The sequence below is a fragment of the Rhinolophus sinicus genome, chromosome 17 (assembly GCF_057876585.1).
Source record: "Rhinolophus sinicus isolate RSI-liver-muscle chromosome 17, RSI-T2T, whole genome shotgun sequence".
In the NCBI taxonomy this organism is placed as follows: domain Eukaryota; kingdom Metazoa; phylum Chordata; class Mammalia; order Chiroptera; family Rhinolophidae; genus Rhinolophus; species Rhinolophus sinicus.
In genome coordinates this window covers 59721115-59740645 of record NC_142517.1, presented here as the reverse complement: position 1 = coordinate 59740645, position 19531 = coordinate 59721115, and the positions used below count along the sequence as shown (strand labels likewise).

General features: G+C 35.4%; 1 protein-coding gene across 8 annotated transcripts in view; it reads right to left on the bottom strand.

Moving 5' to 3' along the window:
* Positions 1-19531, bottom strand: part of ZNF148 (zinc finger protein 148) — a 106870-nt gene that overhangs the window by 20803 nt on the left and 66536 nt on the right. For all 8 annotated transcript variants that reach the window (XM_074330569.1, XM_019723691.2, XM_074330597.2 and 5 more), the window contains 3 exons: positions 13931-14056; positions 4896-5019; positions 3552-3635 (listed from right to left, as the gene is read on the bottom strand). In XM_074330569.1, the coding sequence (XP_074186670.1) occupies positions 3552-3635; positions 4896-5019; positions 13931-14056 (334 nt within the window). The remainder of the gene's footprint in view (positions 1-3551; positions 3636-4895; positions 5020-13930; positions 14057-19531) is intronic.

The following is a 19531-nucleotide window of genomic DNA, read 5'->3' as shown; positions in this document are numbered from 1 at the left end:
GTTTAAGCCCGCACTGCCGAGCAGAGTACGGAGCCTTAGGCACTGAGACTAGCCGCCCCCTCCCACCCCTCCCAGAGCTCGCCCCGCCAGTGCTAGAAGCTAAACAGTAGCAGTGTCAGATCAAAACAACAGAAAATTTGCTGTTTTGAGAACTGTGGACCGCAGACACAAATTCACAGCCCAACTAGTTCCAGCAAAGGGGAGAGAGATGTGGAAGCAGGACCGGCTGGGGTGGTGGTTGCCGCCATTGCTCTGGGCCACCTCTCACAACTCACCCCGCCCCTGGCCCCACCTATCTGGGCGGATCCCTGCAGGAGTAAACAGAACTGCTGAAATATACGGGCTCTGAATCAGGAGCTGGAAGAGCTTTGGAACATCAAAGGCTCTCTGCATACCCACATGGACACTGCGCCCTGTGACCTAGACGAACTATTAACAGAGGAGAAGCCCGTCGCCCAGGGAATCCCCCCATTGTGTGAGAAGCTGGAATAGTGCAGAGAAAACATAGCACTACCTTGTGAGAGAGGAAAAAAAAAAAGCCTGCAGTCGGAGAAAAAGTAAAACATCCTACCAACAAGTACTGGAAAACAAAAGAAAGACCTCTTCCTATCAACTTGTTGCAGAAGTCACTCCTGTAGATGTCTAGGAAGAGAAATAGTAAACCAGTAACCGCCATGAATAACCAAGACAACAAGATAGCTCAGAAAGAAAGTGAAAAATCTCCAGAAAAGGCACTTAAAGATATAGAAATATGTGACTTAAATGACAGAGAATTCAAGATTGCAGTTCTGAAAAAACTCAACGAGATACAAGAAAACACAGATAGGCAGTTAAATGAACTCAGAAACTCAATTAAAGAACAGCATGAGCATTTTACGAAAGAGATTGAAATTTTAAAAAAGAACCAACTAGAATTTCTGGAGATTAAGACCTCAATAGAAGAAATTAAGAATGAAATAACCAGCTTAGGTAGTAGAGTTGACCAGATGGAGGAAAGAATCAGTGACATCGAAGATAGAAACCTGGAAATGACACAGATAGAAGAAGAAAGAGACTTGAGACTTAAACGAAATGAAAGAACTCTACAAGAACTTTCAGACTCCATCAGAAAGAGCAATATAAGAATAATGGGCATACCAGAAGGAGAAGAAAGAGAGAAGGGAACAGAGAATATATTCAAACAAATTGTCGATGAGAACTTCCCAAGTTTGTGGACAGAACTGGACCCTCGAATCCAAGAAGCAAATAGAACACCTAGTTACCTCAATCCCAACAGGTCTTCTCCAAGGCACATTGTATTGAAGCTGTCTAAAATCAACGACAAAGAAAGAATCCTCAAGGCAGCCGGGGAAAAGAAGACGGTAACTTACAAAGGAAAGCCCATTAGATTATCATCAGATTTTTCAGCAGAAACTCTACAAGCCAGGAGGGAGTGGAACCAAATATTCAAACTATTGAAAGAGAGAAATCATGAGCCAAGAATAACATATCCAGCAAAGATATCCTTTAGATATGAAGGAGGAATAAAGACCTTTCCAGACATACAGAAGCTGAGGGAATTTTCTAATACACGACCTGCACTACAAGAAATACTAAAGGAGGCTATTCGACCACCATCAACAGGGACAATTTGTGGCAACCAAAACTCAAAAAGGGGGAGAGTAAAGGCCTGAACCGGAATATGGGAATGGAGAAAGTAAGCGTGCTGAAGATAATGGAATACTCTAAATATCAAACTTTCTTTTACATAAAAATAGTTAACCACTTCATTTCTCATTATCTGATCAGGTTTTATTATTGTATAGAAATTTAGCTATAAGTCACAAAATCAAAAAAGTTGTTCTTTTTTCTTAATATGCCTAGCATACTTACACTTCCCTTCCATCTGGAAGTGATGAATAAATGTTTATTTAAGAAACCTAAATGTGTGGTGTGCATAATGATCTTTGAAAAGTAGAACATCAAAGCATACAGACATTCTGCACAATTAAAGTTTTATTTAAGGAGACTAGCCACATTCATGCTTCCTTGTTCGGGGTAAAGAAAGAAAGTTATTAGGCAGAAAAGGTTTCTTCTTCTACATTACAACTGTCCGAGGATCCCCTTTCATAGGTACTGCATGTACCATGACAACACATCTAAATAACAACATTGGGCAGGTACTTGCTTGAGTACTTAATAAGAGAAATATGAAGAACTTTAATATTTTTAACATTCCTATACTCGTATTATCACCATCATTCTCAATTCTATTTAAATGTAAGAATCAATGTTATACAAATTCAACTCTGCCTTTATAAATCACAAAAGGGCAAAACACTGAAAATAAATCTGAAGAAACACTTCACCATGCTTAGAGATATCAAAAGTTGACAACCTACTAAATCAAGGTTACATATAAAACTTGGTTTCACATTAGTCAAAAAAAAAAATAAATAAAACGTTTCCCGTAAAATGAGACTTAACTTTTTAAGGTATGGGTTCCTTTATAGTGATCTTCCGAAATATTTGTTTCTAAATCATTAATAATGTAACTGAAAAACTGGGAAGTTTCCAGGATTACAAGTATCAGGATTACAACTCTCTTGGTATAAGTAAGCTATATACATGAAACAGCAAGAAAAAAAGTGGTATTGCCATTTTAGGGCTCAGGCATTTTGTTCCCCTTCCCCAGACTAATTAATGAAAATGATCCTTTTTACCCACTGTAAACTTGTTAAACATCTAAGGAAACAGTTATTTCACAAAAACTTCCTTCCTTTTGTCATTTTAAATATATTTTTAAGTTACTATAATTTCTATAATATTATAGTATATTCTATTTCAAAGTAATTTATTGGTCTTGGACATTAAAGCCAAGTCTTAACAGTTAACTGATTTATTGAAGGAAGAAAAAAAGATAGGCTGTGATATACACTCTTTTTAAAAATTATTTATTTTTTTCAGTTACAGTCGACAGGCAATAATATATTAGTTTCAGGTGTACAGCATAGTGGTTAGATATTTATATAATTTATGTAGTGATCCCCCAATTAGTCTAGTACCTATACAACTATACATAGTTGTTGCAACATTATTGACTATATTTCCTATGCTGTACTTTATATCCCCGCGACTATCTTGTAACTACCAATTTGTATTTCTTAATCCCTTCACCTTTTTCACCCATTTCCCCAACCCACCCACCTCTGACAACCATCAGTTTGTTGTCTGTATCTGAGTCTGTTTCTGTTTTGTTTGTTCATTTATTTTATTCTTTAGATTCCACATATAAGTGAGATCATATGGTATTTATCTTTCTCTGTCTGACTTATTTCATTCAGCATAATACCCTCCAGGTCTATTCATGTTGTCACAAATGGTAAGATTTTATTCTTTTTTATGGCCGAGTAATAGTCTGTTGTGTAAATGTACCACATATTCTTCATGATACATACGCTTAAGAAACAAAACTAATGAAAGTGACAATAAGTTGATGCTACTCATTAAAAATTCTTGCCTATATCTGAAATGGTAATTTTAATGACCCTAATAAGGGTGGCAACACTCACCAGTATGAATCTTCTCATGTCTCTGTAGCAGGTACTTCTGTATGAAACGCATGTCACATTGACTACACTGAAATGGTTTTTCGCCTTAAAATAATTTCACATCCACAAATTAGTTACTGGATCAAACACAGTTTATAGTTACTATTCCTGAAGAAAGATAAATCTCAGAAGCCCAAATTATCCACACAATTTTTTAAAACTGTTCATTAACAGAATTTTACTTCCTCTCAATTTTTCTCCAACATTGTAAAATTCACATTCTCACAATTAGACAAAAATGAGACTAAATCTGATTTATAGCCTTCAGGGGAAATAAATAAAACAATTTAAAAATCATGAGGCTAGAAAGGACTCTGTAGGTTACCTAGTGTGTCTTAAATATCTTTTCTTCCTTTTTATTTGGAGGAAGATCCACCCACCTTGTTTTCCCATGGCTAACCATCACTTTATGCCCTTTTGCTTCTTTTCTCCAGAACCTTCAGAACTTTCTAAACATCCTTAAAAAAAAAACCTCTTGTATCTTTAAATGTTCCCTCTCAGCTAGAGACCTTGCTTTCGAGGAAAGTACTCTTTGGTCTGTTCTATGCAAAGAAACTTTCCAGAAATCCTGAAACAATTCCTACCTACCTTATTACTTTCTCACCTTCCTTTTTACCACACCTTCATGAGTAGTCTATCCTACATCTCAAACTCTTCACCACTACTTGTGCTTTAACCCTTATACTCTACTTTCTTAAGAACTACTCGTAATTTTCATGCTATTTATTCGAATGGTTTTGTTCTCAGTTCACTATCCTCTCTGGGGGTTGTGCCACTGTTGACCATGCCCTCCTTGGTATTCTCTCTTCTTCTGGCTTCTGGGACAACTGTATTTTCCTAGTTCATCAAACCTACCTTATAGCTCTGTCTCCTCACCCCCTTAATTAAACCCCTTACATGTCTAGTCTGTTCCCCAAAGATCTGTGATCAGTTTTTAGTTCTGCTCTCTACATTTCATGTTAATTATCTTTTTTTTTTGTATTTGACTCCCAAATTCATACTTCAAACTCCATCTGGACATCGTGAATAGAAAAATAAATGTTGACAGGCTTTTAATAGTATATTCTTTACTGTTTCTCTAGCTAAAAAGAACAAATTAAGCCAAATAAGTGTCCAATTAATTTTGCACATCCATGCTAACTGTTTTCTCATTTAAAGTTTTTCCTGGTTTCCCTCTGGCCTATGAAACCTCTGATTTGAAATGACAGGTTAGCTATGGTCTTAGGAATGAATGACATTTACACAAAGATGAAAATAGCAAAGATAATTTTAATGCCCATAAGCCCATTTTAATTCAAGAAATACCTGTATGAATGAAGACATGTCTCTGTAAGTGATAGTTCGTTCTAAAGGCAGCATTGCAGTGCTCACAAACGTGAGATTTTGGGGTTTTCAAACCAAGTGATCCATCCTCATTTATTGTAAGGATCTAGTTTAAAAAAGGCAAAAACAAAAGAAGTTTTAAAAACATAATACTAATTTACATTAAAAAAGATAACACCTTTTAAGGCAAACAATAGTCACCAGAGATTATGAAATATTTTTTCCTAAATAATTTTGAAAAGGCTGTTAAAATAATGTATCATTAATTGTAGAAAAGTACAGGGTGACTGAGAATGGGGAAAGATCACTAATCAAAACTTGGAAGCTGATTAAGATCTCAGCACTCAGCCCTTTCTCTCCACAGCTGATGTCTATGTAATAGAGTCCCTAAGTGTTCCCTGCTAGGGTGAATATAACTTTATTTTCAAGTTCAAATTCTCACACATGCAGTGCAAAAATCTTATGTTTTAGGCATAAATATTAATCAATATAGGACTGGTTAAGTAAGGTATGGAAAATGAATACAATTAGTATCATGTGGTTGTAAAGTAAAATGAGAAAGCTCGATAGGTACTTAGATGGAAAGAGCTCCAGGATTTACTAAAAAAGCAAGGTTTAGAATCCAGTATATAACTCTTCTAATTTCTTATACGCAAGTACATATAGGTGTATGTATTTGTTTGTATATGCATAAAAACTATTTAAGAAGGATGTATCTAAAATGTATATAACCTCAGTTGTGATGGCTGGGGAACCTGGCAGACAGGAGATAAGGTGGGAGAGACACTTTACATTGTACGTACTTAAAACACTTTTCTAAACCTTATAAACGTTTATCTATTACATTTCCTTTTATTTTTAAAGACTAGAAAAGTTAAGTTGTCAAGTCATCCTAGGGCAAAATTTGGAATCTGGTTCAGTCCAGGATTTCTAAGGTTACTCTAAGACTACTAAACTACTATTATTAAGCATAGTCCTAAAGATATTTGTTGCATAAACAAATTAAAGTGGGTATGGAGAAGCAAGATAGATAACAAAGAAATCAACCTTATCATCTTGGGCTTCTTGAGGTTGAGTTTGTGGGCCTGGTCTGGACAGCACCGGAGAAAAGCCACATTTGGGCTTCATGTATTCCAATTTATCAGCCATTTGTTCAACTTGCAACATTAAACTGCCTCTTTCATCACACTTATGGCAGAGTGATAATAATAAATGATCCCTTTTTTCATTATTGAAAAGAAAGATGGAAGAACACAACATGAAGATAAGCAAATAAAAATAGGAGATAAGATCAGGAGGACCAGGGCTAGTGAGAAGCAAACAATATTGGAGGTGGGGGCAAACAGAGTGGGAACTAAGAAACTGTCCCACACAGAGTAGAGAAATCTAAGAAACATCTTAAGAAATACAAGGGCCTGTGAAAACTGATTAGGGTCTGTAAATACACAGCTCTGACCTCTTCTCAAACCTAGAAAAAAGGTTAAAAAAATAAAAAGGCTTTAATTTTTTTAAATATTTTTTTTACTTTAAATTTAGGAAGACAACTCAGCCTATGCTGTATGTAAAATCGATAGCAATTATTATGCAAATTATACAGGGCTTTTGGTTCTGGGCAAACTGCCAGGGTGGCCAACAATGCTTCCAAGTCTATGCACCAAAGTCATAGTGGGAAACATTTGGCAAGAGAATGGAAGTGGGTGTCACAGCTTCCTGAAGAGTCAGTGAAAATGGAAAGTTTCATCTCTGGCCATTCAGTTTAAAATTTTTTCAACCCCTCCAAGTCACAAAATAATATGCAAGTTAACACTGTGCAAAACAAAAAAAACACACAAAATCTTTTAAAATATGATTTAAAGTATTTCTAACAAGAAAATATTAAACATTTTATATAAAACAGAACTGAAAACAAGATAGTACCAGGTTATTTTTTCACATATGTTGATAAATGAGAAGATCCATGTGCCAAAAACATGGCAGCTCAATAGCTTTCTGTGGCATAGCAACTGCAAGGCTTTCATAAGGAACAAATCTGGCCTAAATTACTTAATGTGAAACGGATGTAATCCTTGATTGTACAAAGCCCTCTTAGGAACAGTTAAGGAGTTCTAGGTCATTGTTTTCTGCCACTGGAGGTACTGCTGCCTTTCACTGTGAATTGAAGCCTTAATTCAAGGTGGATTTTAGGGATGAAACAGCGAACACTGGCTTGTGAATAGCAGGCTGAAACATCTAACAGATTTATGAAGTTCAAAGACAGAAAAATCAAATTCTTAGGCATTTTACATTTAATTTTGTTTTCTTTTTCTTTTTAGGCCAGAGTAACAAACATCTTTGTATAAAGGACACAAAGTATTAGGTTGGTGAAAAAGTAATTGCGGTTTTGCAATTATTTTCAACCTTTTAAACCGCAATTACTTTTGTACCAACCTAATAAAATTCATCTTGCCTCAGAAGATCACAAGTGGCTCTTTCGATTTGTAATCTGTTTTCAATACAACTGCCTGATTTTTGTGTTTTACTCACCATTATAAACCCAGGGTCCAAAACACTGTCCAGAATATAGTGAGGCTTTATAAATGTCTATTGATGTGGCTACCTGCTATCCATACCATACATCCTCACAGCTCACCACTTTATTCTTTTTAAAACTTTTTGCAAGAAGGAATACTTTTCAATTTTTCAAAGTCACCAAGTAGTGCCACAGAGAGGTGAACATGCAAAGAACAAAGTCCCTTAGTGGAACAGAAATGGCACATCAATGCAGGCAAAATTTTCTTCCTTAGTATATAGACTTGGCTTCTTTTTCTTGTTCACACGCCTTTCAAGATCTTTTAGTAGAACTGATCTACCAGTTAAGTGTGTTGCCTTAGAGATTAGCAGTCTTACTTGATACTAGTGCCATAAAATATTTTTGCTTTCTTCTTCCCCTTCAACACATGAACACCACTACAACAGAAGAATTTGAAATTTCAAAGTTTAAATCCTAAGGTGCTTCTTATAATATCTCCACGTGATTTATCTTGCTTGCCTCCTGTCAGTGCCACTTTTGTAGAAATATGGTATAAAGACCAAGCAGATTTTATCAAGAGTGGAAAAATTAGTAATAGTCTAAACAATACTCAACATACTTGACTTTTTTCTTCATTATTGTTTAGTAAATTTAAAACATATTTTCAGTAAATATTTTCAATACCAAATGGAACTCCTCCCCTAACTGGCCCTCTTAATCTCATAATCCATTAGTAGTAGATATATTTTTTGTTGAGCCAAACCTGTTCTCAGCTAGCCATACATATATACATATGTATATATATATGTGTATATATATATATATATATATATATATATATGTATATATGTGTGTGTACATATATGTGTGTGTGTGTATACACACACACACACACACACATATAGTTATGGTTATCTTAAATGATATACCAGTTTTCATCAGGCAAAGCACTAACCTCTGTCTATTCAATTCAGTCAGTCCTCAAGGGTCACTGCCACTGAATAACTGAAACCTGATACCCCTCAGTGAGCAAGTTCTGCTCTCTTAAAAGGCAGACAAGATTTTTTCCATTCTGTACTATGTATACTATATCTACTATGTACTACTGAAATTATTAAAGCATATTTTCAACTAATGATTATAGGTTACATTCTTAAGTCAATCTAAATCAACTTCTAAACCACCAAAACCCCAAAGACAACTTAGAGGAGTAGCTTAAACATCTCACCTATTATGAGTTATTTTACTGAAACTGGGGGTGGGGAATGAGATCTTCTAAAATTTTCTTTACTCCCCAAATCCAACTAGAAATGGAAGAACAGTACAATCCCAAAGACATACAACAAAATAGCAAAGTCATCCAGAGCAGTAACACCACAACATTTTGACCATCTTAGTTATTGCTAATATTCCACCCTCATTGTCACTTCCTTTCATTCTGCAGGATTTTTATTGTCTCCCAATTTTACTTTCACATATTACCAAATATCATTTTTAAATGGCAAGCTTTTGTACTGTAAGCGGCCGACCAACAACTGGCGACCGGCTGCCTCAGCCAGGGGGGAGTGCAAGGCTCATAATACGAGCATGGGCCAGGGAGCTGTGTCCCTCACAACCAGACTGAGAAACAACAGCTTGAACTGGAGAGGGGAGGAGGAGGAAGAAAGTGGGGTGGGAATGGCAGGCTTTTGGCAGTGCCAGCACATGAAATTCACTGTATCATAAGCACAGTACAGTAAGTGATGCTCAGCATCGTGACCCTGAGTTTTAGACAAGGTATTTCTCTCACGTTTACTAAATATCAAGCAAAGAAGTATGTGATATTTTTTTAAAGAAAGATTTACATCAAAATATTTTTAAGTTAGGGTTCAGTTCTGTGGAAAATAGTTTACCCAGAATTTGTAATTCCCTGGGAAAATTAAATATTAATATATTCTTTTACTAATTTTCTTCTTCATTTTTCTCTTAAGTACTATTCCATATGTCTATCCCCCATCTTACAATCAGTTCTTCATCTTCAAAGCCACTTCTTCCGCAATCAAGTTACCATACAGGACAAAGTATAAGTACCTAGTATATCTATTTCTCTGTTGCTTTTAATTAAATTTTCCTCACTTTTTATCATTTAATTTTAAATCTTTTTGATACCAAAATCACAAATCTTTTCTGGGAACCACTGGATTCTCTATATAATTTATAATCAATTTGACTTGTGGAATATGCTCTTCCTTCCTGAGTTCAGCACAACTTTGAATAATCAATTTCTATTCAGACCACCCTAAGTTTTATAACAAGCAAACTCAGTTCCTTTCTTCAGCACCTGGTAAGAGATCCCGGCATATCACAAGTACTATTTGCTGAGAATGAAAAAGGAGATATACTTCAAAATTAAAAAGTACCCTACTCTATCCCATTCAATTACTAAGGAGTTCAAAAGGCCTATAAAATGTATACAATACTGGATTAAGACAATATTGTCATATTTTACTGAAAAGGATTCTTAGAGTTCATCAATGTTAACAATCCTCATTAAACCTTTTGTGGTGGAAAATGTTATCTCCTAATCAATCAACTAGCAGGTCAACAGCAAAGTCAGGTGATAAATACCTCATTTCTCCAGAAACTTCTAGTATCAAGACTTGAAATTTACACAATCACTCTTTAAAGTATATATGGAAATCCCCTGAATAGGAATCTCCAGGGATGGGACCTGGGTATTTATAAATGGAAAAGGTCTATAGGTGACTCTAATGCAGAGCCAGAAGGGAAAACTATGAATGCATGGAAACTGAATTAGGTCTACTGAGACTTTTCATACATTTCTAGTAACTATAGTTCTCTGTAGTCCTAATCCACAAGACAAAAACAGAGTCAAAGGGGCAACAGAATGTGATGTCAAGTGGCCACATAGGTATAGCAATGTAAAAATGAATAGCATGTCATTAAGGAATGAGACAGCTAAGCTATTATAAGCAGTCAAAAACCAAAATCTAGCAGTCAGGAATTTTCACGGTTAAGGGGGGAAAAGCCCTAATACATCAGTCTCCCAGAGGGCTTCATTACAACACAAGTGGGTTTGTTGGGTTTTTTTAATGTTTACAACATCAACCCTAAGACATTAAAAGCTGAATCATGTTCAAATGCACTATATTTAAAAAGAAAACCCATTAAAGATTTCCAACAAAGTAGTTAAAATTAAATTTGACATTTAAAAACAGGGACAAGCATTTATTACGTGAAAAATTTATTTGTATAAAATAGCTTATTACATGAGAGAATCAAATAACTTGACCACCCTCTTATTCTAAAGACATGATGCCGAATGTATTCTGGCAATTTTCAAGTATCAAATGTACCTTAAGAAGACTAGGCTTTGCCACATGTCAAAGGCTCAAAAAGCAATTACTGCTTAAAATCCATAGCTGCTGAAGATGACCTAACAATACAGTATTACTCACCACAAAGCTTATCTTGAAGGGAGCCACATTTATATGGGTATATAAGCTCTGATATTTTTACTAAAAGTCTATCACATTACTGTTGTTTAAGACAGATCCCCAATCTAGCATGACACAGTGGTGACATATATTCAAAATACTCCAATGGCAAAATTCAAGATTTGGGAAAGGTATTGGGGGAGAGTGGAGACCTCTGGCATAATAAATTGTAATTCTTTGAGAAATTTCAAGATGTTTTTAAGGAATTTAAAACAAGCAACACCACTAATTCATAAACACAAGATAAGCTTTTCTTGCTCTTCATATAAAAGGGTAGGAAGAGTTACTTTAATGAAAAATCAGAAGTGTAAGTTTTTCAACATATGCCTAAGAAAATACAAAATAACTCACTGGTTATGCCTCAAAGTTCTAAGACTCCAGACACAAAAACCATCCACCTGGAGATTGTAGACCTGTGTTAAAAACAGTCCACAACCACTCTCCGTCGTTACATGTTAACATGTCAGAACAATTTAAAAACTGTTTTTGTTATTCTCACACCGCTGTCTGCCACATATTATTTCTGGTCATTTCACCATCCTAAGAATTCCCTGAAAAGACTGCCCCAAAGCATTTTCTTATATACAACGTACTTGGAATAGGCCAAATCTGTCATCTAGCAACTACAGATATATATAAATACTTAAAACCTTTAGATATATTATAATACATTATAAATGAATTTAACTATCTCAAATAGACAAGCAAAATAGCTTAAACTCTATAAAAATCTGGTCTGTATTTACAAACACCTAGAGCATACCACCAAATAACATCCTACTAGAAGATAATAATCTGAGTTTTAGTCAGAATTTCAGACTATATTACACTCAAGAATAGTACCAGAAAAACATGGCAATAAAATATCAAGGAAAATGTAGAACTTATGTATATTACCGTGTTTCCTCGAAAATAAGACCTAGCCAGACAATCAGCTCTAATGCGTCTTTTGGAGCACAAATTAAAATAAGACCCCAGTCTTTTATATTATATTATATATTATATTATATTATATTATATTATATTATATTATATTATACCCAGTCTTATATTATAGTAAAATAAGACCAGGTCTTATATTAATTTTTGCTCCAAAAGATGCATTAGAGCTGACTGTCTGGCTAGGTCTTATTTTCAGGGAAACACGGTATGTTATTTTTAGCCTTGAAACAGAGTCCTCATAGATCAGCAGTGAACCCAAAGTAACATAATCAATCACTATTACAAACACTTTAGAAATTAATTTTTTCCTCTAAACCTGGTATTATTCTATAATGAAGAATTTGATTTATTCATTAATATAAAAAACAAACCAATGAAAAGTATCATATAAATTGCTCAGAAAAACATTAACCCCAAGAAAAGGGAAGGAGGGATGGAGGGATTTCACAAAACATGAAATATAAAATGCCAATAATTATGGGGAAAAAACAAGATTAGTATAACCAATAATTAAATAAATTAAAATTTAAACTGTACTGATATACTCATCTTAAGCTCCAAAAAAAGCAAAACTCTCATACTCAAGGCTAATGAGTGTGTAGACAGACACACCTTAGGTCCACTTCAGGAAGCAATGTAACTGGCACATTTCTGGAAGGAGTAACATTAATAAACTTTTTAAAAAATTCATGCCCTTTGATTCAGTAGCGCATGAATATGTATATACAACTATTTAAGTGCAGCATGATTTAAAATGAAGGTAAAGAGAATACAATTTTCCAACAACAAAGCAATCACTGAATATAATGTGATACATCAAAACTAATTTAATATGCAGCTAATAAAATTCTTATAAAAACCATTAATGACTTTAAATGTAAAAATAGTTTACACCACTTTAAGTGTTAAAAATACGGAAAACGTATCTATTGATCGATTCATCCATCCATCCAAATTTGAAAATAGAAAGGGAATATGGCAGAAAATTAAGGAAATATGACTATGGGTTATTTCAGTTTCTATATTTTTCAAACTTTTCTATAATAGTCATACTTATCTATCCCAAAAGCAGTGGTATGCTGGTATGTAAATGTTTAACAACAGATGGAGTCAAGGGGTTGGAAAACTGCTTATTTCCATGGTATAAATATTCTCACAATGGCTAATTTTAAGCTACCAATGGTTTTAGCACTGTCTTGCAAAATTCCTGAAAACTTAGCAATCAGCTCTGGCAAGCCAGTATAAGCTGGCTCCAGTATACCACTGAGTCCAAAAATACACAAATAATGATAATGATTATGATTTAAATCACAAATGCAAGAACAGCCATCAAAATTAAAAGGTCATGTTATAATATGATCTTTTTTAAAAAGCCTTCTTTACTATATATGAGAAAATAAAACAAAAGATGAAAAATAACTATATGCAAATACACAGCACAGGCTTCCTAGGAATACCAAAATGTTACATATAGCCTACTATTACTGCACTGATGTGGGAAAAAAAGGGAAGCAATTCCTAATAATGTTTAGTGGGTCACTTGTTTACTAATCCATTCAATCACCCAAAAAATATTTACTGAGGGTCTATTATGCCTTCTATCCCAAGCTCTTGGGATGTAGCTGTGAATAAAATAAAGTCCCTGCCCTCATGGAGCTTACATTCTATTCTAGCACAGGTATCCCACAACTGTTTCCTGATGAATAATTGGTATTGAATTTTCCTAAAACCATAATATTAAAATAAGTAAAACTAATATGAATGAGAAGCAGGGTACTGCATTACCATCCGTCAGTTTTTAAACAAAATAGAGATACAGGGAAAGAAATTTTGTTTTTAGGAAAAAGACATGGTGAAAGAGAAATGGAAAAACTGAAAGCAATGGCCCACCACCTCCATGAAGGCACGCATTCCTTCCTCCTGATGAAGCTGATGCAACCTTCCAACTTTCCTAGGCCACGTAAGACTTTTAGGGCTGCCTTGTGCTCCAGCGAGGTTCCTGCCATAAGATTAGGATTCTAGTTTAGGATTAATCGGTTGGGGTCCACCACCTTAATATATTCTCTTACTTTTGCAGGAGAACGTTGTTTCCGTTTCTTCTTTTTCTGTAAGTCTACTGGCTCTCTGATTTGTTTTTTGTCTCTCATCAGTTGCTCAGACACATCAGTAAAAGTAATTTCCTGCTTTACACTTATCTGTTAAAAAAAAAAAAAGCCAATTTTAGAAGTAAACAGAAGTCCACTGCGACACGTTTAATCCTTTGCTACAACCTACATAGGTGCTCCCATGATTACGTGTGTGTGCTAGTGAACAGTGTTGAAGAGTTTATCAATAGGCAACTGAAAAATAAGAATCAAGGGTACATAAACTGAGGATAAACCAAGATTTTACAAACACCTATCTGGAAAAAGTGGTTAAAGAAGTCGTGGGAAAAGATGATTATAAGACCCACCAGAATAAAGGAGAAGTCAAGAGAGTAACATCAATTTCACTCCCACATTTAAGGAAACTGATGCTGAAGTTAAAAGCATAAAAAAAGGTTACATTCCAAAAGTCAATAAAATATTGAGGGATAAAAAGGATATTTAGACTTCATGGTAGGCTTTCTCTCAATTTACGAAATACCAGGAAAACACCACAAAACTCTAAAAGGTAATCTCACATCAAAAGAAAGGGAAGACAAACTAACAATGAAAATTTAATTATCTTTAAGCTCAACACTTTTTTTCCGGCCTCTACAACAAACTATCACCAAATTGCATCTGATTTTAGTCTGCTGCTATGTACAAGACGTGATGCTAACTACACAATAAATACAGAAATACAGTAAGAAACATTACCATGTCAACAATGTTACCCATCTTTAGATCTCAGTTCTCACAGTTGCTGGTCCTGAAAAAATAAAAAATACACCAAGGTTCTACAACCACTGATGGTAACTCAATTCTCATTAGAACTGGTGGTGGTGCTCAGTCATCCATCTATCCTTGAAATGATAACACAAGAATCTTAAAACTAAGAAACTTTGAACTCAACAGGCTATGAGACACATGAGAAATTCTTGACCTTTCCACCATGTGAGGACACAGGAGAAGTCTGCAACCTGGAAGGCGCCCCTCACCCTACGCTGCTCACACCGTGATCTCGGACTTCCAGCCTCCCGAACTGTGAGAAATACATTTATGTTGCTTATAAGCTTTAAAAAAATAAAAAATCCTTGATGATAATCCAGGAAACATAATGAACTAATGGCTACATTTTTAAAAACTTTTAAAAAGGTGCAAAAAATATCATGAACATCTTCCGGATTCCTAGTGTAAACTTGGGAGACACAGCTGTGTAAAAGGGGTTCATAAGGAAATGCAACATAAGCCAGGGACTTCAGACTGACAAAATAAGGAACTGGAAGTTTTCATAAATTCCTGAAATGTAAGCATTATAAGAATCACAAATCAAGGAGAACACTGGCACAAAAACATGATGTTTTTGTAAATGATTTTTCAGGTAATAATTCTTTTTATCAGGTTACGGAACAGTACTAGTGACCACTCTTCATGGCTCCTTTTGGTATTATTTAGAACATAGAATGGTGAAATCACCACCACCAAGGCTTTGGAATACAGACATGTCACCATCTCTGAAGTGATGTTTACTAAAATACAACTACTTGGGCTGGGTATGAGAGAAGGAGAAATGATAATAGACTATCTAAGCAGCTATTGAATTGCTCTGTCCTATTTCACAGGAGCATCGAAAAGCAATTCCAACAGATTTGTCCAACATTATTTGTCAGCTTATAAATTGCAAAGAAACCACTAAAATGTAGCATGTAGCAATAAGAAACAGAGGAACACTTTTTAGCAAAAGTGTCAAGTGGAGTGCAAGACAAATGCACAAGTAAGTTCTGCAATCAGGAGCTATTCATAAACAAGGAAGAGCCTTTATATGCAAACAGAGAAAAAGATTAATGTACCTGATTAATGTAATTTCCATGTATACACAAAGTGTTCATATTAGTACTTGGACTTTCAACATTGGGAAAGCACAGACCCAAACCCAGCAGTATCAGCAGATCATGGCATTCTGATTCCCATGTCATATCTACCTTCTATATTCATGTAACGTCTTCCCCAGCATCCTTACACGATGGAAGAGTCCTATGCTGTCACGCTTCCTCACCCCTTTCCACATTCCAAGCTGGCTCTTTCCTGCAAGTTCTAAATCATCTCTCTTAATCATTCTGATGTTTTCCTCATTTTTCATCTTTATTTTCCCAACCTTAAAGAGGCCTCTATATATTGAAAAAATATTTCCCTTGATTCTGATAACAAGCCCAGAACCCAGAATGATTCTTTTTTTCAAGACTTATTTCACTATTTCTGGCCCCCAAATAAACCATCTATTCTATTTTTATATTTAACTATTTCATAAAACCTATATATTATCTTGACATCTGAAAATAAGCCATTCTTCTTTGGTTCAACAGCTATTAAGTGCCTGCTAAGTGTTAAACTCAGTCAGTCTAAAATAATACAACAAAAGCTTTCAATTTACTGAGATTCTAATACATGCAGAGCATAATTCTAGATATTGAGAACGCATTCTAAATATAAGTTCTCCTTTTCAAAGGTCTTAAAATACGTAGATGGAGAATTTTGATGCACTACCCAAAAAAACAAAAAACAAAAATGAAACAAAACTAATTCAAGACAACAAATGTCAGGCTCAACCCAAATGAATGGTAGAAGGAATAAGGGTAGAAATCAAAGTGAGAGACTTGACATACGGCAGAAGACTTCATGGATGAAACAAGAGACGTAAGCAGAACTGCAAGTTTATCATAGATACTCCCCTTTTATTTTTTTCTTCCAAACCTGCTACTCTTCTCAACATCTTTCTTCCAGACTCAATAATATTAATAAGTGATATAACAAATGTAAATTTACCTAAAATGTTGCCAAACATATATGCAGTGAATGAGTATCTGATTTGGTTTGCAAATTTTGGTTTTCCCTCTACCCCCAACTCCCAAATAAGAAGGTAACTCCTTAGAATGAATATTTTGAATTCTTCCTTCTCTTCATTCTCCATATCCTACATCCATATCCAGGGGCATCCAATCCACTCTAGTTAATCTTATCAACCTCACTGCTTTAGGGAATTATCATCTCCCCAAAATATTCCTCCATGTATAAGTTAATAGAACACTGTTTTCTTGTCATTTCCCCAATGAGGGATCTACAATAGCTCCTTGTTGTCTATGGTGTCAATTATATTCTCCCCATCTCAGCTTTCGAGTCTTTATTATCTACTTTACAGAAAAGACCTAGGTCACTTGGCAGAAGTATCTGTCCCTACCAACTCCCCTCTCCATTTCTGGAGCCGCACGTTCCTTTCAATTTTCAACTTTAATTTTTGGTATTCTCATTCATCTTCCCATCACTGTGCTGTGCTTTCCTCTTTACTCTGTACTGATTCCATTCCTACCCATCCCCAAGGTTCCGGCGCTTTACCTCCTCTCCAAAATAATCTGCCTCACTCCACCAGCTACTTCTCTGCCTAAAATCCCACTTAAATTTCCCCTATAAGTTCTCGTGGACCAAAATTCTTCCAACAACTTGCTCTTATGACCAAACTTTTTGAAAGATTAATCTATAGTAAGCATACAGACAAAATTGCCCCCAAATTTAGAGAAATAGTTATTCTGAGAATAAAAGCAGATAAAAAGAATGTGTTTATCGCCAGAAGGAATCTGTTCCAAAATATTGCCTAGAAAACCGGTTGAATCAAAGTGACCACAGGTATAACAAGTGTTTAAATGTAAAAAGAAAGATATAACTAACTGTACTGCAAACACATTGTCTAAAGAAAGAATTTTAGCAATATTTGGGAGTATTCATGGAGTCCAGAAAAAAGAGAAATTTAAGACCAAGTATATTATGTGTGTGTGTGTGTGTGTGTGTGTACACGTGTATTTCCACAGTGGTTCTGGCAAGAACAGTTAGATGTAACCAGTCAACAGGAAGAATTGGAACTCATGGTTCCTCAAACCACAGCGCGGGAGTAGGCGGAGGAGCAGCACTGACGGACAGACCTTTCTGTGAGTCCTAAGCCATCGCCCGCCCTTCTGCCTGACCCATGTTTGCACACAAAAATGTGCAAGAAGCTACATTTGTCAGGGTTTGAGAAAGTCCATAGCTATCCTTTGATTTTTGAAAAAGTTCAGGGATCCACAGTTCACAACAAACATTCCAGCCTACTCCCTGTGATATTTCTCAGTATCAACTTGCAGTTGGGTAACCATATCACCGTCTTATAATTTAGATAACTGTGAGATGAAGCAGACAAAGTGGTCAAGTTACCTTACCTGAAACAGTGCTGTCCACCCCCATCCTACCTGGAAATTCTCTCCTTTCAATTTCTATAACATCATGATTTAAGTTCTCTCCTGTTCCTCATAGAAGTTCTTTTGAATCCATCCTTCTAATATGTATGTACCTTTATTTTGTAAGAATTTCAGCAAATCTATACCAGTGATTCTCAAAGTGTAATCCAGGGACTCCTGAAGGTCCCTGACACACTTTCGGGTGGTCCATGAGATAAAAAATACTTTCATAAGAATATGTTTGTTTTTTTTAAACGCTCCTCTCTCCAAGTATATAGTGGCATTTTCCAGAAGCTAACTAACATGTGATGACACCACAGACTGAATGGATTATTAGCATATATGAGAATCAAGTTATCTTTTAATAAGCCAGGCAATAAACAAACCTGTAAAATTGTAAAACAAATTGTCACTAAATTCTTTGTTTTACAAAACAGGGTTACATTTCATTAAAAATATGTTATATGTTAACAACATAAGAGAATTTGTTATTTATAAAGTAATAAAATTTAAATTTCTCAAGTTTTAATTTCTAACATGGTAAACACTGACACATATAACCAATATAAATAAGAGCTGTTAGGAATCCTCAATATTTTTTAAGAGTAAAGGGAGACCAGAAATTCTGAGAACCGCTGATCTAGGCACACCTTAACTGTATTCTGCATCCCCTTCCTCTTCTCCATTCAACCTCTTTTAATACAGATGCCTGGGCCCCTCCAACTCAATGCATTAGTACAGAAGAGTGTGCAATGCAGGGTGGTAGGCATCCATGCATTCCTAGCTCTACGCGCTGCGATCGGCGAGAAGCAATGATATCCAGCACACCAGCACCCAGAACTTAGTTTCTAAATATCATTATCCAAATACAAGGAACTGGGGCTCCTTGAAGTGACTGATTCCAGAGCTGGGGAAAGGGAAAATATATAAGATGATTCTGGGGCATCTTGTGGTGAAGCATCTTGTGGTGCCTGAGAAAGGACCAGCGCATGTCAAAAGGACACAAAAGCCAGTCAAAATGAGCTCCTAATGGGCAAAGCTGGAACATTTCAACAACAAATAATTCACAGTATTGGATTGTAACTCAGAATAAAATGAATATCCCTACTGACATAAACTGCAAAATATAAATGGGAGAGAAGGACAGCTACAACTAACAAAATATAGAAGGAATGAGGAAAATACAAAATCATAATTTGGCAAACAGATTAATGCAGGGTCCACCGATGGATGCTAAAATCAGCAGTTAACAATTTGAGGAGAAACAGGATATTTAAACGGACTC